Source organism: Fringilla coelebs (assembly GCF_963513975.1).
Source record: "Fringilla coelebs genome assembly, chromosome: 2".
NCBI classification, from domain to species: Eukaryota; Metazoa; Chordata; class Aves; order Passeriformes; family Fringillidae; genus Fringilla; species Fringilla coelebs.
The window spans coordinates 116,849,260-116,867,295 of NC_140029.1; the positions used below are offsets into that span (position 1 = coordinate 116,849,260).

At 53.0% G+C, this 18,036-nt stretch overlaps 2 protein-coding genes across 2 annotated transcripts in view; both read left to right on the top strand.

Annotated features, from left to right (window-relative positions):
- C2CD3 (C2 domain containing 3 centriole elongation regulator) overlaps positions 1 to 12,484 on the top strand; it is a 41,462-nt gene extending 28,978 nt beyond the window's left edge. The window contains 9 exon segments of the mRNA XM_084226771.1: positions 20 to 84; positions 473 to 678; positions 1,381 to 1,481; positions 2,331 to 2,546; positions 4,214 to 4,422; positions 5,192 to 6,137; positions 6,771 to 6,873; positions 11,963 to 12,138; positions 12,140 to 12,484. Of these exon segments, the coding sequence (XP_084082897.1) occupies positions 20 to 84; positions 473 to 678; positions 1,381 to 1,481; positions 2,331 to 2,546; positions 4,214 to 4,422; positions 5,192 to 6,137; positions 6,771 to 6,873; positions 11,963 to 12,138; positions 12,140 to 12,221 (2,104 nt within the window). The 3' untranslated portion in view covers positions 12,222 to 12,484.
- A 1,965-nt stretch (positions 12,485 to 14,449) lies between these two features.
- LOC311166890 (putative mitochondrial transporter UCP3) lies at positions 14,450 to 16,171 on the top strand (the record flags this gene model as incomplete). The annotated part of the gene is made up of 6 exons (XM_084227114.1): positions 14,450 to 14,575; positions 14,693 to 14,903; positions 15,093 to 15,290; positions 15,457 to 15,558; positions 15,647 to 15,827; positions 15,985 to 16,171. The coding sequence occupies 6 exons, from the start codon at positions 14,450 to 14,452 to the stop codon at positions 16,088 to 16,090; spliced, it is 924 nt and encodes a 307-aa protein (XP_084083240.1). The 3' UTR covers positions 16,091 to 16,171.
- Positions 16,172 to 18,036: the final 1,865 nt, after the last annotated feature.

Sequence of the window (18,036 nt, forward strand, 5' to 3'; positions counted from 1 at the left end):
TGGTTTTTGTTCCTAACAGATTATCCAAAGAGCTTCTCCTGGATCCACAGCAAACCTTGGTCTTCAAGGTGTGGCATAAAGCAGGTAAAGTTTGTGGTGCAGTATAAAGAGGAGTGTGTTTTCTGCATCCCCTTCCTTAGGTTCCTTGTATTTCGTGCAAGGAAAATAGATTCTGTGAATGGGAGAGTAGAATTGTAATGCCATCTTTTGCCTTGTGCAAGAAGAATGCTAGAGACAAATACCTACTGATAGGTATAAGCCCTGGGCTTTCTCTGTTCTGCAGGGACATTCTTAGCTGAACATAACCCAGGTAATCCAAATAATATCCCCCTGTTGGACAGGATTGTTCTGCACCTCGGGTCAGCTCCCAAGCCATGTTTTCAGGGCAGCATTTTAGCATTCCTGAAAATGACTGATGTCAGCGTGCTTTGGGCTTTTCATGTCATCTGTGCTCTGTGTCCTTCTCCCCCAGAGTCGGAGCGAGTGATAGGATTTGCCTCCGTGGACCTCTCTCCTCTGCTCTCCGGCTTCCAGCTGGTGTGTGGCTGGTACAACATCACCGACTTCAGCGGGCAGTGCCGGGGGCAGATCAAAGTGGCCGTGTCCCCTCTCCAGAATATAAATAATCTCCGGGAGGAACGGCAGGCCAGGGCCCGCAGCCAGCCCGAAAGCTCTTCCGTACGTTCTTCCACTCCCTCCCCTCTCACAATCAGCACTCCGGGTTCCTGAGCTAATTCACAGCACTCTCATGGACCAGTCTGCATGAAAACCACTGAATTCCTTAGGAATTGTGCTCCGGGTTTCCATGGTAGCTGCTGGCCAGTGCTAGTTACAGCGCCTCAGCCAGGTGCTGAGCATCCCCTTGGCTTCACTCTGTGGTTGCTTCAAGGGTGTGTGGGATTTGTTTTTAGGAGGATGTTCTGTGCATTTGGGTGTCTGGGAGCATGGCATAGATCTGTGTGCTGCTCTGGGTGACAGCTGGTGCTCAAAAACATGCAGTGGATTCACTTTTCATTGGTTAGGAAACATCTAATTTGGCAGGAATCTGTTTTTCTGGAATATTTGCCTTTTTTTCTGGGTTTTTCTTTATTCTCTAGACTTCCCAGATATGCTTGGGTGTTTTATAGGCCTGTAATGCAGCCTTTATCCTACTTTCCATCACTTTGCTCTCTGTTAAGCGTGGAGGGAGTAAACCAAAGTGTCTGAAATGAGAATGTTGGGAAATAGTACTTTGGCTCAGTGCTGGGAAATCATTTGAAAATTTAAAGCTATTTAGAAAGCCTGAGGTTTTGTTAGATCAGCAGGACAATACCTTAATTTCTCTTATTTTCTTATGGTGAAAGACTCACGTACAGTGTTCCTTTTTCCTTTTCATCCTAGGTGAAGGTCAGCTTTCCAGCATGTCCTGGTAATTCTGCAAACTTGTCCAAGCAGATGTTGAATTCCTTGTCAAAGGAAGTCAGCGTTCCTGCTCGAGAGCAGTAAGTCTACAGGCTGACAACCTTTGTGGTTATTTTCAGGTCTCAGAAATACCCCTCTAAAGCAAATTGACTCTGCTGGAAAAATGGAACACCCTGTCAGAGTGTGCCCACTGTGTTTGGGCTTAAAAATTAGTGGGCATTTCCTTTCCCAGTGAGAGAGAGGTGCAGGAGGTCGCAATCCTGGGACAGGTTCCTTTTGGCACAGCCCAGGTGTTCTTTTCCTTGTCATTGGTACTTCCTGATTTGTTTCATTTGCACCCTGGTAAATAAGGATTTAAATGGTGCTATTGTTAAAGCTGGCAGGTACTCTCCTCAATCTGATAAGAATGAGGGTTGTGCCTGTATTTGTTTCATTTTTAGTAAGTGTGAATTGGAATAGAGTACTCCTGATGCATCCCCTTTATTTTGTCCTAATTGCTCTCCATGACCAGTGAATGACAGCTGGTGGCACGCTGCAGTATTGCACATCACAGGAGTAGGGCTGTCAGATATCCTGCAGTAATTCCTGCCTTCTGTCCCTTCACATGAATGAGAGTGCCTTAGTTTATTATTTGTTTTTGTAGCCTACAGACATGGTCCTCTTCCCATACGTGTCTTTGAAGTTTAGAGGACTGTGGGCCGCCACTCTGGGATCTGAACAATGGGCTTGGGAGCTTCCTGCCAGCCCCACTGTTACCTTGGCTTTGGTATAAATCTGAGGCAATGAATTACGTTCCTGTGCACATTTGGGAGAACTCCTTTCACCCATGGGTGGATTTCAAGACACGGGCTGTTCTTAGGTGGCAGGCTTTGCACACTGAGAGGTTCCAGGCTGGATTTTGGTATCGAACAAAGGGTTGTTTTCGGCAGGATGGGCCCCGCTGGCACGCAGCCCCCCCGGCACGAGGAGCACATGCAGAACGTGCGCCGGTTCCACGAGTCCCTGCAGCGGGCGGAGGGGAGCAGGAGCGCGCGGCGATTCCAGGAACCCCTGCAGTGGGAGGATGGGCACGGGAATGAGTGCCGTGCTGCCCGGAGGGACACGGCACCGCCGGCCTCGCGTGCTGCGCTGCTCACCGCGCTCAGGTAACCCCTGCAGGGCTGGGCCAGGCTCGGGGAGCAGGGAGGAGCTTGGGAGCGATGGATCCACACTGAGGAGGTGGAGAGGAAAAGGCACAATAACCACTAGGAGATTCCGGTGTCGTTTATCTCCTCAGATTTAAAATTGGTGTATCAAAACTCTCAATTTTATACTTAGCATGGCAAACGTCAGTGTTCAAACACCATTGTCCAATTTTAAGTAGAATGTGTTTTGGCAGATGAATTTAACTTTTTTTTTTTTTACTTGCTTTGATTTAATTGAGTAGTTCATCCTGAGTTATCATTTGGCATTTTCAGTGTTTTATGCTTATAGGCAGGTCATACCATAAGAGATGTTCTGTTTCCTTTTTGCATCTTCCTTGGTCCACAGAAGTTACTCAAGCACAAAAGGCTGGAAACAGGCAGATGTAAAATTCCAGCACAAACACGACAGTCAGATTATATCTTCTGACTCTCCTGCACTAACTTGAGCTCTTAGAGTTGATTTACGCATAGAAGTCCAAAAATAGTTTAGCTCTGGATCTGGGATTCTTTAGGAATGCTTCACTGTGCACTGTAAGACTAAACAGATCTTCCTGGTTTTCCTGGCAATGACAGCAAAGGAATGGGATGAAAATATACATTTCTTTTGACTGATAGGAGTTAAGAAGCCCCAAGATTGTAGATTAATTTGAGAAGTGGGCTTGCCTGTTGTCACTGAAGTAATAGGAGTAGGAGTGGCACAAGGAGGAGAATTTGTTTCCGAATTCAGCAGATAAATGGGTGAAAGTTAGTGCTGCTGCTCCTACTTCATCTTCCTTGGTGTGTGTGAGAGGGTTGATAGCTATGAGAAAGGTGGATTGAACAGGAGATAAGGGTTGAGGCCAGGCTGGAAAATCAGGGACGGGGTGGGGAGCTCCCCAGCAGGGCTGAGATGAGGGAGCAGCGTGGTGAGCTGTGAGGGGAGCAGCAGCAGCAGTGATTCCAGGTCCAGAGGGAATGCTTGGGTTTGTCCATCCCGATGCTGCTGTCACAGAGCAGGTGCTGTGGAGGCAATAGTCCCTTCAGGTGACTTCCACAGGTACAGGATGAGCCTGTGAGCATTTCTGGGGGGCACGGAGCAGTGTCTCCTCTCCCAGCAGGATGTTTTCCTTTTTGCTAGAAGCACTGTTCTTCTGACTAGATTCTAGGTTTAAATGAAGTATAAATTCAGAAGAACAGTATTTATTATCTGTAGGAATACAGGAATGAAAGAAGCTTCCCGAGGTATTTCATCCCTACCACAAGCAATGTGCCTTAAAATCCCTAGATTTTTAATACATAGCAATCCTTAGATTTTTATCAAGCCCAGCCATAAGCCACATAATATCCTTGGCTTTATGACTTTAATTGGAAGTTCATCTCAAATCCAACTCCTTTGATTAAGTAAGTTTAGAACTTAGCTCCTTTTTAGCTTCCAGCCCAAGTTTCATAGCCAAGTCAGGATTTTTTCTGGAGTGTTATCCTCTTGCTTAGAGCAACCTCAACACTTGCCTACTGATCTGCTTTTCAATGAAAACCTTTAATCTTTTATTTGCATATTTACCTGCTGTTGGCTGGAATGATCCAGCTTAAACCCAGCTGCCACAGGCTTATTTTCCTCCTCTGACCCAATCTCTTACCACTGTTTGCAGGAAGAACTTGAGCGAGCTGGATGAGGTCCAAAGATACTTCAGTGAGAAGCTGACCAGGTCTTTTCCTGACTTCAGCACGTCCAGACCCGGCCATGAGGAGCGGGAGAGTGGCCATCAGGGCTCCATGGGCAGAGAAGTGGATCCCAAAGGCTGCCATCTCTTGGAAAAATCCAGTCAGTTGGTGTCTCAGGTCAGCAGCCTAATCAATGGTGAGTTGTTGCTGTGGGTGGCAAAGTGACAAGGAAATCCAATCCCTGCTGGTGCTTTTAAAATAACTTACCAGAGCAAAGAATAAACTGGAGCCCAGAGCTACAGTTGCTGCCAGTTGGAAAGCTATTCCGTGCTTTTCCTGCCCATGGCTTCCTACAGGGAAGCAGCACTTCCAAGAGACGAGGGGCACATCCCTCTTTTGCCAGAATTTGTCATTCTTCTGCCACTTTGATCTTCTCTTTTTTCCCACTCTTTATTCTCCAAGGTTTTGCTCTTTTTATTTCCTTTCTCATCCTTAGCAATTGTTTTTACTGCTTTTTTACATGCCTTCCTCTACAGTCTGTTGCAGACTCTTCCTCCTCCATTTCCAAATGTCCCCCACCATTCCTTTGGAGCAGGACTTGCCTCAGAATAGTTGGTCACTTTACCTAACACTGGTGACCTCAGTTCTCAGAGGATGCAAGCAGTGGATAGGATCTGCTCACTGGGAAGCAAAAATAAGTGATTGTGGGATTTTTAAGAATTTGTAAAATTTCCCATTAATTTCATCCTTAATGCTCCTGGTTTTTCCTTAGCATTTCTGTTCTCCTGGCCTTGTCAGTGGGAGGCAGAGCAGAACATGCTCACATCAGCAGAGATTGCAAAGCTGTGCATGTTTAGCTCCCAGCCTTCCTTACACCTCGGACTTCCTGCCCAAAACCCACATCAATCAGACTTAGGATGATGTGTTGCTCCATGCATTCACTGATGCTCTTTTTTGTTAACCAGACTTGCAGACTATAACTAAAAACAGCAAGGCAGCTTCTGAAGTGCACCAGGACAGCAGCAGGAGGCTGGGTGCCTTGGATGTGCCCAGGTGGAAGGAGGAAGGGGGCAGCCCTGCAGCTCCTGAGGGCCAGCTGGAGATGCCAGGTGTGCCCAGCATTCCCAGGGACACGCAGCAGCCCTGCCCTGCTGGCAGAGCCGTGTTTGGGAGACACATGTTGCACCAGCTCCTAGACCCCATTGTCCCCGAGGATGAGCATCCAGTGGGTGTTATCCAGGAAGGTGAAGGTGCTTTTGCCATCCAGCCGCACAGTGAGGAGGAATATGAAGAAGATGTAATAGAACCACGAACTCTAAATGAAATCACCACCGTGACAGACAGGACGAGCCCCTGGTCCAGCATGGTCTCTGAAACGGGGCAGGGGGCTGAGCTGCAGCCTCTGGAGCCCAGGCCTGAGGAGCAGCACTCCACAGGTGTGGGGTGTTTCCAAAGAGGGAACAGCAGCACCTTGTCCAGCACGCTGCACGGGGACAGCCAGAGCCTGCTCAGCGCCCTGAGCCCGCCCGTGAGCCCCCACACGGCTGGGAACAGCCCCTGGGGAGCAGCAGGAGACTTCCAAAGCTACCACAGCAGCACGGGAGCAGCAGCAGGAGACTTCCAGACCATAAAGAAAAGTGTGGAGCTCCAGGCAGGCTCCAAGGAGCTGCAGCCATCCCCAGGAGACGCGGGTTTGACCAATCAAAAGGCCACTGAGGGAGAGGAGGAAGAGGATGCTGAGGCTGTAAATGGAGATCATCAGGGCAAGGAAGGAAGTGGTTCTGATGAGAACTGTGCTCAGAGTGTGTCAGCCCAAGCTGGCTCGGAAAGAAACAGCGAGAGCTTCCCTGATGACAGCAGTGAGGACCCAGCGGAAGGCTCAGAAAACCCCATCAAACAAAAAATCACTTTGTATCCTTTACTGTTTCCTTAAACACTCTTGCATTCCATGACTCTTCTGCTTAGTCTCCCTGGCCTCGGGACAGAGAAATTTGCTGTGTGAAGCTCTTCCTGGGAAATGAACCCAGAGCTGGTGATCTGGGAGGGTGTTGGAGGACCCCATTACACTCTTTCACACGCTGTAGTGATGACTTTCTTGAAACCTGTAGCCAACAAATTTTGTGATTTGTGAGAGTCACTTCATTTTAGGTAGTTCTGACACGTCTTGTTGCATTTTCTCTCAGTATTATTTTTCCCTGTGTGTTATTGCTCTTGTGTTTCTCCTGTATCAAAAGAAACATGCTTTATTTTGCTTTTAAAACACTTCCTCATGTTTCTTGCACAAATTCCAAATCTTGGAATAAGTGTTGGGCTCTTGGCAGGATGAAGTCCTCTGCCAATTTGTGAGGTACTGTTTTAAAGCAAGTTGGTGTCCCGTGCTCTGTGAGCCCAGGTGAGAGAACCAAGTGTTCAGAGCAATGGAATAATGATTAAAACAAATGAAATTTACTATCTGGGACCTGTTAACAGCTGAGGCTTTTTCCACACCTGGACCTCTGTGCAACTGCATACTGCCAAAGGTTGTTCCTAAACAGCTCTGCCCAGATCTGATCCTGTGGTAGTTCCCAACTTCTTCCTTCCACCCCAGGAGATGGAAGCCTCCATGAGACTGCTCTGCACTTCTTCCTATCCTTCCACACCTCCAAAAGTAAGTATGGGATGTCCTTTCCTTTACTGTCCAGCTTAGTCCACTCCTTGAAGCACAAACAAAACTTCTCCCTTCCTTTGCCTGCCGGCTCTCAGCTTAGATGGGATGGCTTCCAGCAGTGTCAGGGAATTCTTCCTGACAGCTCTTCTCTCCATGAGGATGGTTTTAACATCCATGGCTGTGTTCTTTCTGTGATCCTTGTGCCTCTATATCTTCCAGTTGTTCAGCATGCTCAGGAAATGCCATTCCATCAGGGTCAGTGGAAGTGGCAGGTGCTCCCTCTGCAGCTCTTTGTGCTTCAGTGTGAGGTGACACGCCTGGTTCTGAGGAGTTCCAGGCTGTGATTGTGGCTTCAGTTTATCTCTTTTAGATCAGGGTGAAATGAGGGAGTTTGCAGCAGGAGGGGGTTCCTGGAGAGGTGTCTTGTGGTGGTTCTGTGACCCAGGGAGCAGTGGAAAGGCTTGAGTGGTTGTTCCTCCTGCAGGAAAGCTGTGGATTGCTGAGGTTCTGCTTTTTTTATGTTCATAAGGGTTTATTTACTGCCAGAGGTCTGTGGCTTGGTTGTTTCAAAGTCTACATATTTATCTTATTTTCAGTTCATAAAGAGGAGTTACAAAAAAGAGAGAGAGAGACTTTTTACACAGGCATATGGTGATGGGATAAGGGACAACAGTTTTAAACTAAAAGAGGGGAGATTTGGATTGCATATTGGGAAGTTTTCCCCTGTGAGGTTGGGGAGGCCGTTGCACAGGGTGCCCAGAGAAGCTGTGGCTGCTCCATCCCTGGAAATGTTCCAGGCCAAGCTGGATGGGGCTTGCAACAACCTGGGACAGTGGAAGGTGTCCCTGCCCATGGGACAAGATAATGAGATAAGTTTTAAGGTCCCTTCCCACCCCAACCATTCTGGAATTCCATGATCCTTTTCCAGCCCCAGCTCTGCTGTGGATCTGGGTGTGCAGCAGCTGGGATGTTTGTTTGCCACTCCCAGATGAGATGATGCTTTTCTTCCTCTCTGTATGACCTATGAAGCAAACACTGGGAACAGACATCATTGCCTGATGAATCAAAACAGACTCAGACAGGCTCTGACAGCTCTGAAGTCAGAGAAACCTCTGGTTTAATACTAGTACCAGCTTTACTTGAACCCCCTCTGAGCTGAGTGGCTGGAACTACAGCCCTGCAAATTATTACTAATTAGGTAAAATGTTGGCAAGGCACCATTTGGATATTTTGATCTTAAAGCACTTAATTTGAGGATTGGCTGGCACCAACCCTTTGTTGCAGCACTTGTAGGATGTGTGAGACAGGATTTGGTTGTGCCTTGTTCGTCAGATTCTCTCTGTGAAGAGCCAGTTTTTCATTGCTACCAATGCACAGAGTCCAAAAAATGCTTCCTCATAGTTTTGTTTTTAATTGGCCTTTGGGACATCAGCTTCTAAATCTGGCCTTGGTTTAGTTCTGCCCAGGTCAGCAACACCAAGCGTGACAGCAAGGCTGAAACCCGAGCTGTGCTCTGGACACACCAGAGCCCTGTCTCCCTTGGCAGCTGGCAGATGTCTCTCCTGGCCTTCCCAGTGCCCCTGCCACCTCTCCCTGGCTTGTCTGGCTCCCTGCTTTCCCCAGCTTCCTTCCTGAAATGACACAGCAGAGGAGCTGGCAGCATTTGAGACAGAAACGTGGTCTCAGCCCTGCTTTAAGAGCACGGGGCCCTGAGGAGGTGCTGCAGCAGCCTGGATGCTGGGACACCTCCCAGGGATCAGAGTTTTGTAAAGCCTCACAAAACCTCTTTGTTTTTTCCTTCTTCTCTCCACATCATCAAACTAATGCTTCCCGTTCTTGAGGTCCTTCCCAGCTCTTGTCTTCCACACAGTGGTGGTTAGAAGACAGGTTTGAAAAATCAGAGCGTTGACAAACTGTTCCATAAAATGCCAGAATCCCAGAATGGTTTGGGTGGGAAAGAACCTCAAAGATCCTCTAGTTCCACCTCCTGCCATGAGTAGGGACACATTCCAGTATCCCAAGGTTGCTCCCAGCCCTGTCCAGCCTGGCCCTGGGCACTGCCAGGGATCCAGGGGCAGCCACAGCTGCTCTGGGCACCCTGTGCCAGGGCCTGCCCACCCTCACAGGGAAGAATTTCTTCCCAGTACCCCATCTAGCCCTGACCTCTGGCAGTGGGAAGCCATTCCCCCTTGTCCTGGCACTCCAGGCCCTTGGCTAAAGTCCCTCTCCAAATGCAGTGATATTTTCCCTCCCTCACCTCTAGGAATATTCCAACAGGATAAGAAACTTACATGGAAACCACTTTTACTCAGAATAATTCATATTTGTGTATAGATAGACTTACCTTCAGTGTGAATTAGAAGTAACACAGGCTTGGGCAGATTCACAAAAATGTTCCAAAAAAACCAACAGCAAAACATCCTTTCTTGGTTGTGTTGTTTCTTCTTGATCTGCTGGATGTTCCTGCTTTCCTTGCTGGAAAGCAGGATCAGGTGCCAGTGCCAGGGTGGGTTGTGGCCTGCTAACACAGATCTGTTTGTCCTCCATCCCTGTGCACAAACAGAGCTGCTGGCAAACTCACTGAGCCACAGGGCTGAAACATCCTCTGCCTCCAAGCCTGGAATTCCTTGACCTTGGAAGAGGCTGTGCCCCCCACCATGACCTGTAAGTCATGGATCTGCTCTAGCCCAGCCCCTGGCACTCAGGCACTGAGTAATCCCTGGCTGCTCCCAGTGCCATTCCTGCGGAGAGCAGAGCGCAGCGTGACCCGCGGTGCACGCGTGCCCTTTCCTCCTGCCTCTTCCCCGAGGAACAGGTGTGCTTCCTGGCTGAGCCCCAGGCACTTGGAGCCTGAGAGACAGACAGGGGGACACCTGGGATGGGCCCTGACCTGAGCCTGCTCCTGGGCTGAGGAGTGCTGTAAACACGGCGCGTCAGATGTGTGCTCTGGAAACTATGCAGGAGGATCAGACTGGCAGCCAGGAACTGCCCGTGGGGTGGGTCAGAGGAAGGTTTGATGTCCAAAAAAAGAGCAAGGAGCTGGGCAAGGGGCTGGAGCACCAGGAGGGGCTGAGGGAGCTGGGAAGGGGCTCAGCCTGGAGTCCAATGAGAACGGGAAGTGTTTTTGCCCTCAGGGTCCTGGTGCTGTTTCTCATGGGAGGGAGCTGGGCATTTTAGGGGTATTAGATATTAGGAGGGAATTACTGACTGTGAGGGTGCTGAGGCCCTGGCACAGGGTGCCCAGAGCAGCTGTGGCTGCCCCTGGATCCCTGGAAGCCTCCAAGGCCAGGCTGGACAGGGCTTGGAGCAACCATGGGATACTGGAAGGTGTATCCCTGCCACCCCCATGGCAGGGGTGGCACTGGATGGGCTCTAAGGTCCTTCCCAAACCATTCTGGGATTCTGTTCCTTACACTGGAAATGGGAGGGGCTGGCTCTCCATCGCTGGCTGTGCAGGACACATGGGATATGGGAAAGGGGAGCTGTGGGAGGCAGGAAATGCAGTTTCATGCACCTTTGAAATAGGGGTAGTTGGCAGATTGGGGGAGTTTCCTAGAGAGATGCTTTCAGATGCTGTGCAGAACTCAGGGATCAGCACAGAGCCTGGTCACTGCCCCTCTCCAGCCACTCCTGACCTTTGGGCTGCTCCTTGGACAGCTGGGCAGAAAACAGCATGGGAACAATGCGCTGCTGTGCTGGTCTCTGGACAGCCCTGTCCAGGGGAGGTGCTTTGCACAGCAAGCAGCTCTTTCTGCTGGTGTTTAAGCTTCTTCTCTGGCCAGGTCTGCATTTAATCTCTCTTGGCTCCTTGTATTTTGGTTTAGGAAATTCATCCTGGAGAATTGTTAGGAAGAAAGAAGAGCAAAGCAAAGGTTCTCCTAATTCTCCATGTCTGTTATTTCAGTGCAATAAGAAGGGGAAGTGTTTTAAAGTATTTTACCTGCAGGCTGTAATGCACAGGTTGCCAAACACAAGGACTCTGTTATTCCTGAAGAAGCCATTTCCCTCTCCAGACAGTGCATCTCAAAGTGCACCAAAACAGGCTCCTGGAGCTGTTCCTCTTGGGAGGGAGCTGGGCACCTCAGGAGACCTCAGGAGACCCTTCCCAAGGCTCAGAGAAGCAGTCCAGAGATGTGGGTGAAAGGCCAGCTTGGCAGATCAGTTTTCCAAAAGACATTCCTGGCCCCCCAGCTTCCTCCCTTAAAGGCTCCTGGAGTAGGATCACTTTTCTCAGTGCTCCACAGGCACAGCCCAGCTCTAAACTAGGTGGAGGAAAATGTGTTTCTTTGTGTGCTGAAATTACTGCTGCTGCTGAAATTACTATTGGTGCTGCTGGAGCATCAGGGACACAGCCAGGCTGCTGGGAGGCTGCTGGCAGGGCACAGAGAAGATGACCCTGGTTAAACCAGGGCTTTTCCTCTCCTGGGCTGCTGCCTTGGGGTTCCTGCAGGCAGCTGAGCCTGGCCCGTCCCATTTGTCATGGACTTACAGGGATGGTTTGGGCTGGGAGGGACCTTAAAGCTTATCCAGCCTCACCCCTTGCCATGGCTTCCAGGTTGCTCCAAGCCCCATCCAGCATGGCTTTGGATATTTCCATGGATCCAGGGGCAGCCACAGCTTCTCTGGGCACCCTGTGCCAGGGCTTCACCACCCTCATAGGGAAGAATTCTTTCCCAGTATCTAATCTAAATCTCTCCTCTTTTAGTTTAAACCCATTCCCTGCCTTGTCCTGTCAGCAGGCTTAAGATTTGTTGTTGCCAGAGCATTGCCTCTCCCCTGTGAGATTTGGTCTTCAGGGTTCTGGAAATTATAAAGTGAAATAATAATGGAAAGCCAAAACGCAGTCAGGTCCCAGTGACTGCACCACTGCTATTCCTTTGGCTTCGTGCAGGGAGACTTTTTGGCCAGGGGTGGGCACTCACAAGTTCAGAGGTCACACACCAGACCCCCATCCTGGGGTTCAGATCATTCTCTTTCTCATTGGGGTGGTTTTCCTGTGTATCCAACTTGTCACCCTCTGCACAGCCCTGTGGTTTGCCACGATATGAAGCCAGAGCTCTCAGCCCTGGTGTCTCTCTCCCCAGGGCAGGAGTGGAGCAGTGCCTGGAGGGATCCCCTACCGAAGAGCGACTCGACCCAGGCCCAGCCCCCAGCTCTCAGAGGAGGAAGCCAAGAGAATCGCCAGGATCTTCTCTGCTCAGCTCTGCAAGAAGGAATAGTGCTGCCCAGAGAGCCTGCACTGCACAGCTTCCTCAGCCAGGCATGGGCAGAGCCCCCCAGGGAAGGGGAGGTGGAAGCCACAGCTTTCAGGCTCTGCTTCTAGTTTGCCTACTTGGTTAGTTAATTAAGGCCCCTGTTTAGAAGGGCTTAAAGCCTGTGGTCACCCACTGGGAACTGTGTCTTGTAGGGGCAGGTCCCCAGTGAGACCCACCCCCGTGGGTAAGCCGTGTCCTGTTATCTGCTCTCCGAGTAGTCCGGTGTTAGGATTTGTTCCTGTGAAATGGCCCTTTCAAAAATAATTGGTGGGCAGCACAATTCTCTGTTTCCTCAGGTGCCCAAAGTGCTTGTGTGAACACGGGCCAAGGGCACCATAAAATCTGGTGGGTGTACAAAAGAGGGTGACTAGAAAGATGAGACTTTTATATTTATATTTAAATTATTTTTGTACACCTTTCAGAGAACAGACTTTGATGCCAGCAGAGCTCAGTTATTTTTGTACTGCTCTCTCCAGTGTTTGTTTCAATAAAATTCCGTGGTTTCTTGTCAGCCCTTGCAAAGTGTCCCTATGCCAGGGCAGCAACCTTTCCTCAACAGTAGACAGGAGTCTCTCCCACACGAGCTTCCAGGTCAGAGAAATGGCGCTGGAAGCTGGGGTGGCCAGGAGCACATGGAAAGAGCGGGGCTTTGCCAAGGAGTATCACCGTGCAGCACAGCTCATGTGGGCTAAGTCGCTTCCAATCTGAGCTGCTTTTCAAACCACGCCTGGAATTCAGGATTTCAGCAGCCAAAGGATCAGCATCCCTTTTTTCTCCCACTTCTGCAGTGTTGTTTTTCCCAGGGGACACCCTGAATGCGTCAGTCGCTGATGGCACAACTTGCCCTGTGATTGTGGCCCCTTCCCCTGCCCTTGCTGGATGGGAATGGAAGGTAAAGGCACCCAGTGTCCCCTGGAAGGACAGGAGTGACGTGCAGGCTCCTTTCTCCTGGTGGCATCCCCAAAAAAGACTCAGGCAGGATGCCAGCTGGGCTGGGATGGCTGCCACAGAGGAGGTCACAGCACTGACCCCGAGCTGTATCTTGGGCATGAGGTAAACAGCATCTTCCTTTCAGGTTTGGGTCAGCCGTGCATGGAGCCAGGCAGGAAAACAAGGCAGGAGCCAGCTGGAGAGGGCTGTCAGTGCTGGCAGCTTTTGTCTGGAGCCCGAGGGATGTGGCAAAGGTGACTCCAGGGTGTCAGGACCACTCAAAGTCCTCTTCGTGCACGGCGAGCTCAGGTGTGAGTGTGGAGGCTCACAGCACATCATGAGGGACCCTTTGCATGTGGGGCTAAGGAGCACCAAGGGTTAAACACACGGAGATTTTAAAAAAGGAGGAAAAGGGGTCTTTATTCACTCCACCTTGGCCTCCAGCCTCTTGTCCTGAGCCCAGCCCCTCCCGGCAGCCTCAGACCCAGTGCCCCACCACGCTCTGAGGGCATCATGGATTTGGTGGTGGATTTCCCTCCAAGGTCCTCACCCGGCCCCAGCTCCACAGGAGCTTGGGAGCACGTTCCACCGTGCAGGGGCAATCCTTCTGGGAGCTCAGCAGCTCTCTGAAATGGGTTAAGGCTCGTGGTCTGTGTCGGGCAAAGGGCTCCAACCTGCCCTGCACAAAGAGCTCAGTGCTGCGCTGCCCCCAAATTCCTTGTGAGCTTTGGGGCGAGGGTTTTCTGCATCTCATCCTTCCCAGAGTAGTTTTAGGGTAAAAACCGACATTCCTTCCCAGTCCAATGCAGGGGGTCTGGGCAGGACCCCCTGCCCATGCCTGAGCCCCGGGAGGGGGCAGAGGGCTGAAGCAGCCACCTCAGTCGGGTGCCAGGTGACCTAGTCCCATCAAGTGAAATGCCACCGGGGGAACACTGTTTTCCTGTCACCCGATCCTGGCTGCTGGAATGTCCTGGGTGCTATATAAGGGTGGGGCCAGGGGGCCGGCTCTCAGGCACTGCCTGTGCAAGGCAGGAGCTGGAACGCTGTGCCGAGGTCCCTACGGTGAGGGCACGGAGGGACGTGGCTCCAGGCAGGTCACTCGGGGGGAGATGATCTCACCCAGCATCCCGGGTTATGGCTGGGGTGGGATAGGGGAAGGGTAGGCATTGGTGATCCCGTGCAGAGCAAGCCCCGTGCCTCAGTTTCCCTGCGGTAGACGGGAGCAGACAGGGCAGGATATGGATTTTGGGATTGACCAAAACCACCAAGACCCGCCACGGCACATCATCATCACCTCGGTCGCCGAATAGGACAACCACGTGAAGCCCTGTCCTGCCGCACCCCGCTGGCTCCCCCACAAACCCTCCTCTCCTTCCAGCCCCTGTGCCATCATGGTGGGTCTGAAGCCCCCCGAGGTGCCCCCGCCGGCCGCCGTGAAGTTCGTCAGCGCGGGGATGGCGGGCTGCATCGCCGACCTGTGCACCTTCCCCCTGGACACCGCCAAGGTGCGCCTGCAGGTACGATCCCAAAACCCCGGGCAGAGGGAGCGCCTGGCGACCTGGCCTGGGACTGCCGCGGAGCTGGGTACACCTGGGGGGAGCAGAAGGTGGGGTGACACCGTGGGCACCCCACAGATCCAGGGCGAGGTGAGGATCCCCCGTCCCGTCAGCTCCGTGGAGTACCGGGGCGTTCTGGGCACGCTGAGCACCATGGTGAGGACGGAGGGAGCCCGCAGCCTCTACAGCGGGCTGGCAGCCGGGCTGCAGCGCCAGATGAGCTTCGCCTCCATCCGCATCGGCCTCTACGACTCCGTGAAGCAGCTCTACACCCCCAAGGGCGCTGAGAGTGAGTGTCCAGGGCTTCCCCGCGCACCCCCTTCCTGAGGCACTGCCCTTTCCCAGAGAGGAACTCAGCCTGGGGGGCACAGCCCCCGGAGATGGCCCTCTGTGCAGCACCACAGGCCGCTCATCCTGGGGTCCCTGAGGGGCTGGGGGGTCCCCCAGAGCCGGGAGTCCCAATACCTGTCCTCTCCAGACACAGGCATGGCCACGCGGCTCCTGGCTGGCTGCACCACGGGCGCCGTGGCCGTGGCCTGCGCCCAGCCCACCGACGTGGTCAAGGTCAGGTTCCAGGCCTGCGGGACCCCGTCGGACAGCGCCCGGCGCTACAGCAGCACCGTGGATGCCTACCGCACCATCGCCCGGGAGGAGGGCGTCCGCGGGCTCTGGAGAGGTGGGCGTGGGAAAGGGATGGGCGTGGGCAGGGATGCGGGGGGACTAGAATGGAAATGGCGATGAGGAAGAAGGATGGGGGCAGCAGGGCTGGGGCACCTGCCCAGGACGCTCCAGTCGGGGCTGTGAGCAGCAGTCCCAACGCCACCGCCCTCCCTCCCACGCAGGGACGATGCCCAACATCGCCCGCAATGCCATCATCAACTGCGGCGAGCTCGTCACCTACGACCTCCTCAAGGACGCGCTGCTGCGGGCACAGCTCATGTCAGGTGAGGACGGCTCGGGGAGGAGGGGAACATGGCCAGGTGCCATCCCTGTCCCTGCAGCGTCCAACCCCCGGCTCTGCCCCACCTTCAGACAACGTCCCGTGCCACTTCGTGGCCGCCTTCGGCGCCGGGTTCTGTGCCACGGTGGTGGCATCCCCGGTGGACGTGGTGAAGACACGCTACATGAACGCCAGCCCCGGGAAGTACCGCAACGCCCTGAGCTGCCTGCTGGCCCTGCTCACGCAGGAGGGCCCCGCCGGCCTCTACAAGGGGTGAGTTGAGCTGAGCACCTGCGAACTCGCTGCGATCACCGCACGGGCCCGCGGCGCAGAACCCCAAATGCCCCAACCTACGTGCAGGACTTTGGGGGATCCCCGCTTTGGGGATGTCCCCGGCACGTCCCCCTCAGCCCTGCTTTTGCCGGCACAGCTTCTTCCCGTCCTTCCTGCGGCTGAGCTCCTGGAACGTGGTGATGTTTGTGTCCTACGAGCAGCTGCAGCGCCTCATGGTGATGGCACGGCCGGCGCTGGCCTGAGCCCCCGCCGCCTCTGGCCGGCCCAGCGAGGCTCAGCATCAATTATATTAATTGCCGGAGCGCCGGGGAGCAGCGGAGCCACACGCCCGGGGAGGGACCCGAGAGACGCGAGGAGGAAAGATGCTGTTGGAGAAGAAGCGTGGGAGAGGCAGAGGTTTTCAGAGAAGAGTTTTAAGGGACGGAGGAAAAAATGTTTGTTGGCTTTCCAGCCGGGAAGAACAGCACTTCTCGAGGGCAGTGGTGAGGGCAGGCGGGACCAAGATGAGGGCCAGGGAATTCCCGTTGTTCCTTACTGGCGCTTCTAATAAATCGCCCCTATGGGGTCTGATCACAGCGTGGCTCAGGGTTTCTCTACCTTTTTGGCGTGTTCAGGGTCATTGTCCCAGCTCTACGTGTGACACCAGTCAGGCTGACATTCTCTATCACTGCCGGGGCAGTGAACAACTTCCCATTGATCTCTAATTATTCAGGTCACAATCACAATCAGCAGCTCCACCTCCTGCCCTGCCAAGGCAGCAGATCCTTGACCCACGGCAATCTCTCCAAAGCCTCTAATGGTCCCTTTTTAGGACAGTGAAAATGTACATCCTGAGCAGGAGAGGACACAGAATTCCCTTTCCCTGCTTCCCAAGCGTAAGAAGGCTGGGAATTGCTTTCTTCCCATGGGTAACTGGCAGGAACAAGATTTCCTCGGCTATCACTCCATCTGTAGCACCCTCATTTGTCACAGATACTCAGTTCTATTTCAGGGACTGCCGTCAGACAACTGATGACTGTTATCAGAAGCAAATTCCCAAGGCAGTTTTTTCTCCTGGGAGCTGCAGGAATGACCAAGGACAGCTGCTGCCCCGGGAGAAGGTGGCAGGGCTGCGGTCCCGTCCCTGCCCACCCCCGTGCCCGCCCTGCAGCGCAGAACGCGGCGGTCGCTTCCTCGGCCGCCCCGTCCCTGCCGTGGCAGGATCGGGGACAATCCCCTTGGCTCGGGCAGCAGCGCCGGGAGGAGCGGAGCGGATGGTGCCCTCGGGTGCGTGGCCGGAGGGGACAGAGGTGCGCAGGGCTCACCTGGGCGGGGTGGCACCAACAGGGGGACGTGTGTGCATTCGGCACTGCTGCGTGGGAAAAACTGCTGTGTGGGACGAGTTTGTCCCGGGACTTGAGGCTCTCTGGGATCGCGTTTCATGGAGTCAAACCCGTGCCGCGTTCCCAGCTGCGGTGAGCGCGTTTTGTGGGCTGGGCTCCGTTTTCGGGAGGCAGCGGGATGGGTGTCCCTGTGTCCCCACGGGTCCCAGAGAGAAGCTGCTCCTGTGGCGGAGGAACAGTGGGAAGTACTGAACAGTCCTGAGGGAAACCGATGGAAAAACAAGTTTGGTTTGGGTTTGGACTTGATATTTTCCCCCTGGCCCCCACCTGATCCGGGTGTTTTGCCTCAGGGAACAGGAGACAGAAGGGGGAATCGGGAAAAAGATAATTCGTTACCCCAAAAGGGACGAGCTTATTTCTGTTTATTTCCTGAAACACCTGGAATGATTTGGGTCTCAGGAGGCACCTGGGAGCCTCCTTCTGAGTCCTGGGTGGAGCCGTGGTTATAAAAGGAGGAAAGGATGGAGGGGGGGGGGTTCGGGGGGGGGAAGAGGAGCAGTGGTTGGGATCAACGCTGCCTTAGGGATTTGCATCTGGAAGCGGCCACCAGTTTCCTGATGGGAGTCCTGGAAACAGAACTCCGTGAGAAATACTGCAGCTGGAGTGCTGAGAGCGGGGAGTCTGCAGTGAATGTCGTCTGGTGAATGTCTGCCTTGGGAATTTGCTTCTGAATACTGGTGAGTCTCCTGATGCCCCATGCCTGATGCTGTGCTGGCACCAAGTCACCTCATTGTCATTTAAACTCTCTTGAAATGCGCTTAAATTACTAATTTGACTACAAAATGTACGTGGGAAGCTCCCTGTCC